The sequence below is a fragment of the Coturnix japonica genome, chromosome 6 (genome assembly GCF_001577835.2).
Source record: "Coturnix japonica isolate 7356 chromosome 6, Coturnix japonica 2.1, whole genome shotgun sequence".
Lineage (NCBI taxonomy): Eukaryota > Metazoa > Chordata > Aves > Galliformes > Phasianidae > Coturnix > Coturnix japonica.
The window spans coordinates 28,912,130-28,923,403 of NC_029521.1; the positions used below are offsets into that span (position 1 = coordinate 28,912,130).

Below are 11,274 nucleotides of genomic sequence, written 5' to 3' on the forward strand. Positions count from 1 at the left end.
GCATAAGGATTATAATTGAGTGTATTATGATTCAAATCTTCTATGGATTTCACAGCGTTGGCTGAAGGTAGCATGAGTGCTAAATAGGATTACTTCTCCTTTCACAGTTAAACAACTAAAGTATAAACCACATCCAAACCAGACAACTCTAACACCATTATTAATGATAAGCCAGTTTATTTCTCTGTTTAGGAATCCTTCATTACAGAAATAGAAATGAAAACCTATTTTTTTAAGACTCTGTGCTGCAAGGATGTATCAACAACTGACCTGCTGTTAGCTTCACTTGGTGCAACAGCACAAGAATTATCCTGCTCCACTTAGAATCTACAATCAGCATCTTAATATAAATATTTCAGAAGGAGAACAAGGAAAGAACAAGGAATAATCTTTGCAACAGAAAATACTTCAACATACTTATAATCTTCTTTTACAACAGAAGATGTGCATGTAGAAACTGTACACAAAGAAGGGGAAACCTCACCCTGTGCACTAAGAGGTACCTGAGGCGACACATGAAACATGAAATGACAATATATTACTCTCATTCAGCGTGGCTTCTCACAGTTTGTTTGCTGGGAATGCCCAGGTAAAATATTTACACTGCACACATAAAAAGGGGCTTCAGGACGTGCTGGATGAATTCTAGATTCCTTAGATGCTTAAGTGCCAGCAGCTCACACAAACTGCTGCTGGGAGAGCACTGTGACTTCATTGCAGGGCAACAGGTCTGCAAAGTGAAAAGGCCTTCCTGTAGAGAACCAGTCAGCCTCAAACACATGCTGTGCTGTCACTCCGGTACAATGCAGTTCTGTGAGTGCAGTGCTTTTTGGATCCCAGCAGCGAGGTCTTGAGGAGTGGGACTCTCTGCAGTGCAGCTTACTGGGATTCCTGCTGCTTCCATGGCTTCGGCAGTTGTTGGACCGATGGCAGCAAACTGCAATGACATTGTTTACAGCTGGAGTTACTGTGAGCAGGTATGGGATGAGCTCTTATTAGTTACTTCCTTTGCTAACAGAGTCAGAAATCAGTTTGCAGGTCTGAGATCACTGAGTTGTACCATTTCGCACTGAAGACTTTCAGTACAAGTCAACTACCAGCGCGGCTGTTTAGAAAGTACTTGATTACTGTTTCCCCCACCATTACAAACCTTTATAGCTTGTACTTCAAAGAACAGGAGAAGTGAGAGGGATTTCAGTATGCTTCAGCCTGCAATTGCTGACTCAAGATCTATTCACACCTTCACATCACTTAGAGAAAATACAGCCTTTACCCAGTGAAGGCTGAGCAAGCGTGGTGGGGGAAAAAGAGCTCTAACTGTAAACTCCTTTTTTCTCAGCTATATATTAGGACAGGATATATTTCACCATTTTAAAAGAAAAGGTACCTTTACATGGTTGGCAAAATCACCAGAAAGCTTCTGAATGTGCTGGAGGCAAAACTTGACACCAGATGGGCTGAAGAACACAATGCTGGCTGGAATTCCCTGTGTGAAAGTAAGCAGAAGTTGGCAGAGGTTTCTCAGTTCCAGCAGCACATCAGTTCTTTCACAGCAACCCCTTTAAATGTCTCTGTATGGACACAAAGTGGTTGTTTCTTTAATGAGAAACAGATGCTAAGCCAACAGAGGGCTCTCTGGTGCAGTGTGCCAAACCTCCACACAATGCTGAAATTCAGGTGTGGCTTTAACCAAAGTGTCACATACCCGTTTGGTGATAAACGTACTGCAATTTTTCTCATTTTCCTGTTTAGCAAGAAAACTCAGCAAGTCATTTTGCTAAATCCATTCCCTTCTATGTCAGTTGTCGCCATATTCAGTTCCCCAGCTCACGTGGTTTACCCTAATCCTGCCCACCCAGAGATGCTGTGACAAAGATGAGGCAATGCAGATCACAGAGAGGGTTTTCTCTCCTGCAGTAAGGCCTTAAGAGAACCAAAAAATTCTGCAAGATCCAGACCCAAAGCACGTGCCTTCTTTATCATGATTTTCATCCTTGGGAAGAGAAAGGTGTATTTTGTTTGGTTACAACACAGACCTCAAAAATACTGAAATTCCAATTGCACCCAATACCTGCTGTGAGAAGTAGCTGCTCAGTGACTGCTGGAGGTGCTCGTGTTGGGCAGTCTGGTACACAGTCAGGCTCTCCAGCGCTATGCCTGGGATCACAAGAGGCATTCAGAACCAAACAGGATTTCATTGATTTCTATTATTTCAGGAAAATGTTCTTATCGTACCACTTTAAAGTACTATTTCAGGCTAAAAAGATACAGGAAGAAGGACAGGAAGGATTCATATGTTATTCTTTCTATGTGTATTACACAAGATCTAACAGAACTTTTCTATCTTGAAGCATGTTAAGACAACTGTCATGTCTCACAGCACTTCTGTCAGTAACTTCCTTCTCATAGATAACATCAAAGGTGATGAATAAAAGCAAGTAACCCTGCTTAAGCTGTACTACACCAAGTCCTGGAGCTGTGAGCAGCATCCAGCCTCAGAGATTGCCCAAGGAGGCTGTGGATGCCCCATCCCTGCATTCAAGGCCAGACTGGATGTGGCTCTGGGCAGCCTGGGCTGCTGGTTGGTGACCCTGCACACAGCAGGGGGTTGGAACTGGATGAGCACTGTGGGCCTTTGCAACCCAGGCCATTCTCTGATTCTATGAAAGACTGCACTCCCATCCTCTGAATAACATCACAGCAAATTCCATTTTCATTCACATTTGGTTCAAAACAGGTACAACTTGTCTCCTAACAGACTGAGTGCATTGAGGCTCTAAGGGAGGTTCAACCTTTTTCTTTAAGTGCTGTAGGAAGTACTTCTCTTTTCAGGGCTCCGCAAGGGAAAAGAAGAGATGATGAATGAGGCTTCTCACCTGTAAATACACAAAACCTTGTCGTTAACTTCATGTTTTTATTAAAGACCAAATGATGCATTTAATTCACTGTAAAGGTATCATATGCTGAACTTTGCATGCTTCTACCCCAACGCAGCCCTGAGGTACCTGAAAGCACTCCCAAGGCAACTGCATCCCCAATTCAGAGCACAGAGCTACTTAGCATCTAAATTAAACAATATTCCACAACTGTAATACGAATGCACCGACCAAAAAGATCTCATGAAAGATAAAGTGCATTTCTATTCTCTGTGCCATCCTGCAAAGCAAAACAAGGACTGTGCAAGTTATCTTTTCCTTCTCAGAAACACAATCTTCCTCGATTTTTGTATTTAAAACTTAAGCTTTCTCATAAGGGAAAGAACATTCAGGCAGACAGAGAAGAGGACAGAAATACTCTGCTGGAAATTTCAGGCTATCTACATGTGTGTTTTCTTGCTTGCCCAAGGACAAAAGGTTCCAATTCCAAGGCTGGGAGACTGGAAGTGGGTGTCCACACATCCTCATATCCTTTCAAAAGGAACTGGCTTCCAACCTCAGTTGCTGTTATATAACCTGCCTGTGGATGTTCCTTGCCTATCTGGGAAGAAGGACCTTTCTGTGCAGTTTGCCTGTTCTACAGATAAGGGAATACCACTTCGGGTGGTATTAAAGCAAGTGAGTAACAAAAGGAGTATCACTGCTGCAGGTTTTATTTGTATTCTGACAACAAATTCTAATGACCAAAAAATTCAGAGCTGTTCCTTTCATTTGCCCATCATGTTTAAATAAATAACAATAAAAGAAGATGGAGGTTCTTACAAACCACTTGGTAAAGGCCAAGAGCATCACTACACAGCCTCCAATACATCACCGAGTGTGATTACATCTATCAACAAGCAGACTCCAATGATTGAAATGTGCTGGATGGTTATTAAAACTGAAGGGTATTCAAAGGCAGTCATTCTCACAAGGATAATGGCAGTGCTACAGCTCTGTGTTAATTTAAACAGCCTGCTGGTGTTCTGGCATGAAACTGCCTTCAGCATAACATATTCTATATAGAAGGCTGTAAAACATACAATTTTCTTCCCCACTGGTGGCTATCAGAAGCTGCTGCTTCTTCCAAGCCACTCTCTTTGGGTAAAGAAAAACAGAGTCCTCTGAAACCCTTCATTAGTTCCCCTCATCCACTCTGAGTTCTGTGACGGTGAGACATCTCCAGCACCAGCTGCACTAAAGCAAGGGAGCCCAGGTCATCCCATGCTCACTGACAATCTGCATGCTCAGACAAACAGAAGCAGCTCCATGTTATGACCGAGCAGCAATTTCAAATCGTTACAGCTCTGACCTTTAATTAAAACAAACAACCAACACCATTTGTCTGCTGGGTTATTCAGTATCCAGCTGCGGGGTCTGTGATGGCAGGTGAATTAATATCCCACACAAGGATTTCCAAACATTGCTTATGGCCTTTTAGAGCTATCTCTGCTATTCCCAGAATCTGAATCCAGAGACAGAAGATGACACAGACTGCATACACTGCTCTGCTTCAGCATACGCTTGACTGTGTATATAAGAAACAACAAGGTACATGAGCTTAATGTAAGTAGGAGATTTCAGATACTTACTTGAACAAATATATTCAGCTAATTTTTCAGCATTTCCACTCTTTTCTCCTTGTGGAGAAAGGCCAATTTCTTCCACTATAAGCAAAGGCAATAAGAAAACTCCACTGAATAATTTGGAGTCACGGAAACACAAGCTGAAATGGGGATCCCGACTCGACCCACCTTAAACTGAAGCTTACCAAGAGAAGCCGTAGCCTTTCCTACCACGTATGTTGGTTTGGTATTCCATTGTTGTTTAAGAGTTTTTGACCATGCTGTAAAACATTAAATGTGGCAACAAAATATGATAATCAATAAGGGGGTAAACTCGACTGGTGCTCACTTCAGTACTCTATAAAGAAGCTGACACAGGAGAAAAGTAGATCTGATTGTACATTAAACAAACATAAATAAGTTCTCAGCTCTGAAATAAAATGTAACAGCAAAATAAAAGGACTGGAAAAGATGTCAAATGAAATAGAATAATATATGTATATATATATATATATGTATGTATAGAAAGGCATTCTCCAAACACTGCTGATGGGTGAAACAAAAAGACAAACTTCATAAAACACCAGAAGAAAAAAAACAAGAAATATGGATGGGCACTTACCTTCACTTTTGCTATTCTGTTTTAAACATATCTTAATGGCTTCCAATGCTCTTGGACTGGTAAAAACGAGGCCTCTGTAATGCTCTGGATGAGAAAGCTGCTTGGAAATAGGAAATGTAGGAAGCACATCAAGAATCCAGCAAATATGGTAAAAATCAATTCCTTCTAACCTTGTGAACAGCAAAGCAGCACCAACAGAAGGAAGGGGGAACCCAGCAGTGAGGGAAGACCTCGGGTGAGCTTTAGTTGGTACAACAGTCTGGTATTTTATTTGCTATGATGCCTGTGACTACTGCTGGTAGCTTTACCATTCAATCTAACCACCCTGTGTCATTAGGGAGTGCAGACAGCAGCCCTCTCATTGTATGTTATATCGCAGGACAGACTTCTGCTCGTGGAAAAACAACACGAGGTACTACAAAGGGCAGCAGTGTTATTAACTCAGTGTAAGACGCTGCACCTTGGCAACCATGGCCTAAACTCAGCTGTAAATAAGGCAACGGGAATCCCTCCAAACGTACCTTTTCAAACAAGGCTTCAAGAGACACAAATTCAAAGGACAACACTGGAATCAAAGTTGCTTCGAACCCATATAATCCTAATTCCTATGGAAAAAAAAAACATATAGATACAATTCTTGAAATACACTTCCAGCAGTATTTATTTCAAAGAAGCAATGAGGTCAGCACAAGTATATTTTGCCTAAGCTAAAATACAAGGGCATCTTCCTTGTTTTCCTTAGTGAACCTGCTTAGGTTCTCCTACCTTGGTGAACAGAACGATACTGTTATTTAATAGCAAAATGACATGACCATGTAGTTTTTTGAGTTTACTCACTTTAACGTACGGATCTGGTCCCGACTCTTTGTCTTTGGGGTCCTTCAGTAACAGAACCTTCATCGTTTATCAAATAATTGCAGAAGAACTCTGAAACACAAGAAAAGAATGTATCTAAATTAGATCTAGAAGCCTTTTTGCTGAGCAGTGCCCTTAATAGCTCAGCCTGTGTCGGAGCAGGGCTCCCTGTACAATGAGTAAGCAGCTAACACACGTTCTCTGGGAATGAATACCCACCCTGATAAGAGCAGCAAATAACATGCTGGCTTCAGATAATGCTGCTTAAGGGAGAAGCGACAAGGAAAGTCATCAAGGAGAAAGCTGCAAAGGAAGGAACAACCCCTACAAGGCAGTCATGTTCAGCAATGAAATGTGCTTCTGGCTGTAACACCTTTATCCCATGCTGCTCTACCCTGTTCCAGGGCTCACACCTGTTGCTCATACACAGAAGGGAAGGAGGTTCTTTGTTCCTTACGTGCTGACTGGTGCTGAATTCAATGACTGATCCCAACACTTGGGCAAATACAACAAGCAGCAAAGGAACATGGATGGCTGTCCAACACAGCACATTACAACAGCAGCTTGCAGCTCAACACGCTTAAGGGGTCAAGAACCCCAACAAGCATCGCCAATGAATCATTAAGAGAAAGCACACAAGACATGGCAGCTTCAGTAACAGCGATTACAGTGCGTATCTCCAATTCCCCACTCCCTCCCATCTGAAAAGCTGCCTCCAAACTAATTGCAAACTATTTCTATGAGAGAGGATGGCTTCCAGAAAGAAAGAAATGTGTCCTGCTGTTTCTGCTTCTGAGTGACACTGAGAGCTGCAAAATACATCAAGCTTTAATATAACTCCAGCTCCTCTTTTATTGTAAGAAACTGCATAGGTCGCACAGCAAGGATTGATTGCCAAGCGTAACGGGAATGTCATAAACTGAAATGGAAGTGAATTACAAAACACTGCTGACATATGCTCTGAAAACAACCCTTTTCTGATGTTATGTATTTTTTACCACTATTCTTTCCTAGCAAATAGCTGAGTTCAATAACCAGAGAAGGAAAGAAAGATTACCTGTGAGATAACATTGTATATACACCATTAAACACAAGCAACTTTTCTGAATAATAATTCCTGCCATTCAGGTGTCTACATCCCAAAACCCAACCCTGACCTGGCAATCCCCTGGGACTGCAGGACTCAGACCTCTTATAGAATCATTCAGGCTGAAAATGACCACTCAGATCCCCCAGCACAACTTGAACTAATCCAACCAAACTGACCTGACCCAACCCAACCCAACCCAACCTGATCCAATCCAACCCAACCTGATCCAATCCAATCCAACCAACCCAATGTGACTCAATCCAAATGACCCAACCTGAATCCAACCCAACATGAATCCAACCCAACATGAATCCAACCCAACTCAACCAACCCAACCCAACCAACCCAATGTGATCCAACCCCACCAGCCTGACCCAACCAACCCAACCTGAATCAACCCAACATGACCCAGCCCAACTTGTCCCAATCCAACCCAACTTGCCCCTCCAAGGTAAGGCAGCCCCCATCCATGTAGCACACACACAGCTGACATCCCCCTGTGCACACACTGCAGCATGGCTCAGGCCCCTCCTAGCGACTTTATTAGCACTCGTCCCCGTCATTAACGACACACAGGGCCTTACATGAAACACGGTGCGACTGAGGCTCACCCATTAATAGCACTTATGGGCTTTGATCTCCCCCTCTCACCTGCCCCGCTCCGCTCCCGGCCGCCCCGGCCCGGCTCCTCCCCTCCCTCCGCTCTCCCTTCCGTGTCCGCCTCGCATGCGCACAGCGCCAATATGGCCACGCCGGCCAAGCGCAGGGCAAGGCCTGCAGCCCCGGAACGGGACTCGGGATCGGATTCGGAGCCGGAATCGGGAGATTCGGAGTCCGAGGAGGACGAGCAGGTGGACGAGGTGAGCAGGGGGATGGACGGGGTGAGCAGGGGGACGGGGTGAGCAGGGGGATGGACGGGGTGAGCAGGGGGTTCCGTTTGGCCGGTAGGAGAAGTTACCCTACTAAAATGGGGGTGGGGACAGGCTGATGGTAGCAAACCTTATCGTCTCTTAAAGCCCCGGCTCCGTTTTCCTGCTCGCCAAATCCGCTTAATTTTCCCTATTTTTGTAGGAAGTGAATGTTGAATTTGAAGCGCATTCAATATCAGACAGTGACTACAACGGGATAAAGAAGCTGCTGCAGCAGGTACTGTGCATCATGTCAGCAGGGATGATGCTTATGTGGATAAACAGCTGCAAGGAGGCAGCAGCTCACATTGTCCGTACTGCATCTAAACCAGCCTTGCTTTTTGTTTTCCAGCTGTTTCTAAAAGCTCCCGTTAACACCGCGGAGTTAACCGATATATTGATACAACAGAATCATATTGGAAGTATCATCAAGGTAAGGCAGAAGTGGCTGTTGTAAATTAAGTACAACGTTGCTTGCTTTGAAATGCAGCATTGCATTTCTGGAAGTGAGTCGTGTCTTCAGTGCTGTTTGTAACTTGCTTGACTTTGTTTGGGGATTAATTCTCCTGTTGGACCTGATATTTTCCATGCCAAACAGTGAAACTGGTTTATTGTTATGTGCAATTTATAGAGTCATAGACTCACAGAATGGCCTGGGCTGCAGAGGCCCACAGTGATCATTCAATTCCAACCCCCTGCTGTGTGCAGGGTCACCAACCAGCAGCCCAGGCTGCCCAGAGCCACATCCAGCCTGGCCTTGAATGCCTGCAGGGATGGGGCATCCACAGCCTCCAGTTTCCTCTTGTGGGCTTTAGAAAGGACCCTGGAATGGGTCCTGAGTTTTTCTGCCCAGCATTAATATGATTCTTAGGTAACAAATGTATCTTCTGGAAAGCAAACAAACATATTCCAGTGCAAGGAGTGGAAATAGAATGTCAGTGTGAATTATTTCTCTTTCTTTCATCAAACAGCAAGCAGAAGTACAAGAAGACAGCAGTGATGATGATGATGTTGATGATGATGAAGTCTTTGGTTTTATAAGCTTCCTAAACTTAACTGAAAGGAAGGTTGGTATTCCTGTTTAACTTCTGGGCTGATGTAAGTGTGGCTGTGTTCTGCTTTTCTGCTTGGAACAGCATGTTGTGATAGTTGGATGAGGATTCTGAATCCTGCTGTGGAGGATTATGGGCTTGGAAGTTCTGCATCACTTCGGTTTCTTTTGGATCTAGTCCTGCATAACTTGCTGAAGGTCAGAGAATTGAAACAGAGAATTAAGACTGATCTGACCAGTATTTCCAGGGCGGCTGAGCTGCCTACTCTTCCATTTCTTTACTTCCATCTTGAGCAGCTGTTGAGTTTTGCTATTAAATGTTGTGGTGTCGTAGCTCCTCACTGCGCTCCTGTCAGTAAAGAATTTTTGGTTTCACTCTTCTTCAGGGTTGCGGAATTGTGCATTGCTTCAGGAACCACTAAAGGAGTCTGTCTATAGGACTGTTGGATCCTCCCTTGAAGCTGGTGATTTTCTTGTGTAAACAGTTGTTGTGTAACATAAAGAATGTGTGCCTTTCGATTCTAGGGTACACAATGTGCTGAACAAATCAAAGAGCTGATTCTAAGTCGGTGTGAGCAAAACTGTGAACAGCGCGTGGTTGAACAACTGGATGAGCTCCTGAAGGATGATACTAAGCCTGTGGGTTTGCTGCTGAGTGAGAGGTTCATTAATGTACCACCACAGATTGCTTTGCCCATGCACCAGCAGCTTCAGTAAGTGGTTTTCGCTGTGTTTTATTTCATGTTTTATTTCGTGATTAACATGAAGATGATCAATACTTCATATCTCTTGTATAGTACTGTGGTAAGAGAACTGATGCTCTCAGTAAGACGTAAAAACAAAAAGATGATTTTCATCTGTAAGGTCTATGGTTTCACTTAGTTTTTTAAACACCCTTGGGCTTTCAAACTGTGCTCTTACAAATAATGTGCTGTAATACTGTCTTAGCTACTTCCTTAGAGAAAACCAGCTATGTTATAGTTCAACTTTGTATTACAGTCTGTTTTTACTTTCAGCTGGGAGAAGTTAAGGGACTTAAGGGTGTAGTACAAATGGACTTTCTAAACTAACACACTGTGGGATTTACACTTGCTGAGGCTTTTAATTATGGACACTCATGATTAAATGGTACACCTGAATATTTATTTATCTTCAGGAAAGAATTAAAGGAGGCGCAGAGAACAAACAAACCTTGTGGGAAGTGTCACTATTACCTTCTTATCAGCAAAACCTTTACAGAAGCCACAAAGAATTCTAAGAGGAAAGAAGGGAGAAATCAGCAGAAGGAGGAATTAATGTTTGCAAATGCAGAGGAGGAATTCTTTTATGAGGTAACGTACACAATTCTATTACTTTAAAATGTTGATTTTTTCATTGCAACACTTGCAAAAAAGGTGTTTCACCTAAACTTCCAAGGTTACTTCCAAAAATACCACAAAATGAGGTGCTGTTTCAAAACGAATCAGAGGGGCACTGGTTTCTCCTTTTGCTTTTTATTCTGATGCCATTAAGCTGTAACAATGGCGATCATTTTAGTATTTAATGTGAATTTTACAAATCAGATGAGAAGCAAATAGTTTATGGCTCTTAGTAGTCGGTTGTTTTGGTTTAATAGTTGGTTTAATTGTAGGTTGTTTTAGTGGGCCTCTTGCATGGGAGAAAGTAACTATCTTCCTCATAAGACTTCATTGGGTTTGCTTTGCTCAGATTATGTATTATCTTTATGCTAATCAAAATGCTTAACCCTAACACATTTATTTCTGTTGCTTAGAATGCTCTTCTGAAGTTCAGCTACTCCGTGCAAGAGGAAAGTGACACCTGTTTGGGTGGCAGATGGTCCTTTGACGATGTACCAATGAAACCCTGGCGGACTGTCATGGTAGTTCCAGCCGATGGAATGAATGTAATTATGGACAAACTCAAAGACTATCTCTCACTGTGAACTTTCCCTTCAATGGTGTTTTTCTAAAGCAGGCACACAGTGCTGTATATTTTCAGAAACCTACCAAGGAGTTAATGGTTTTCTACTGCCCAGTCGTCTCCTCTGTACACTTAAAAGACAAGTGGATGACTCAAAATACCTATCACATGGCTGTTTTAATGCATTGTATTTTAGCATACTTTGGTATCGTCGTTAAGCAGTCAATAAAAATCCAGCGTTACGAGAAAACTTGAAGGATCTCCTTATGTTTTTAACTGCATTGAAATCATACGTTGTTACGTATGACTCTTGCAGCTTCTTTTGTTAATGAAAGTGCTGCTTTTCTG

General features: G+C 42.8%; 2 protein-coding genes across 5 annotated transcripts; one reads left to right on the forward strand and one right to left on the reverse strand.

Annotated features, from left to right (window-relative positions):
- Nucleotides 1–152: 152 nt before the first annotated feature.
- UROS (uroporphyrinogen III synthase) lies at nt 153–7,742 on the reverse strand. Of its 4 annotated transcripts, none has more exons than XM_015867517.2 (10): nt 7,699–7,742; nt 5,940–6,029; nt 5,624–5,707; nt 5,103–5,199; nt 4,687–4,761; nt 4,508–4,582; nt 2,793–2,876; nt 2,072–2,157; nt 1,388–1,486; nt 153–937 (listed from the first exon to the last, which is right to left on the reverse strand). In XM_015867517.2, the coding sequence occupies exons 2-10, from the start codon at nt 6,000–6,002 to the stop codon at nt 791–793; spliced, it is 810 nt and encodes a 269-aa protein (XP_015723003.1). In that variant the 5' UTR covers nt 6,003–6,029; nt 7,699–7,742; the 3' UTR covers nt 153–790. The 4 variants fall into 4 exon arrangements, with proteins under 4 accessions (XP_015723003.1, XP_015723004.1, XP_015723002.1 ...); XM_015867518.2 differs by having other exon boundaries at nt 7,659–7,741; XM_015867516.2 differs by having other exon boundaries at nt 7,632–7,738.
- Nucleotides 7,743–7,756: 14 nt separating this feature from the next.
- On the forward strand, nt 7,757–11,176 carry BCCIP (BRCA2 and CDKN1A interacting protein). Its single transcript, XM_015867515.2, has 7 exons — nt 7,757–7,907; nt 8,119–8,193; nt 8,308–8,388; nt 8,927–9,022; nt 9,532–9,719; nt 10,163–10,337; nt 10,778–11,176. Exons 1-7 carry the CDS (start codon nt 7,791–7,793, stop codon nt 10,946–10,948), a joined length of 903 nt encoding a protein of 300 aa, XP_015723001.1. The 5' UTR covers nt 7,757–7,790; the 3' UTR covers nt 10,949–11,176.
- The last annotated feature ends 98 nt before the right edge of the window (nt 11,177–11,274 follow it).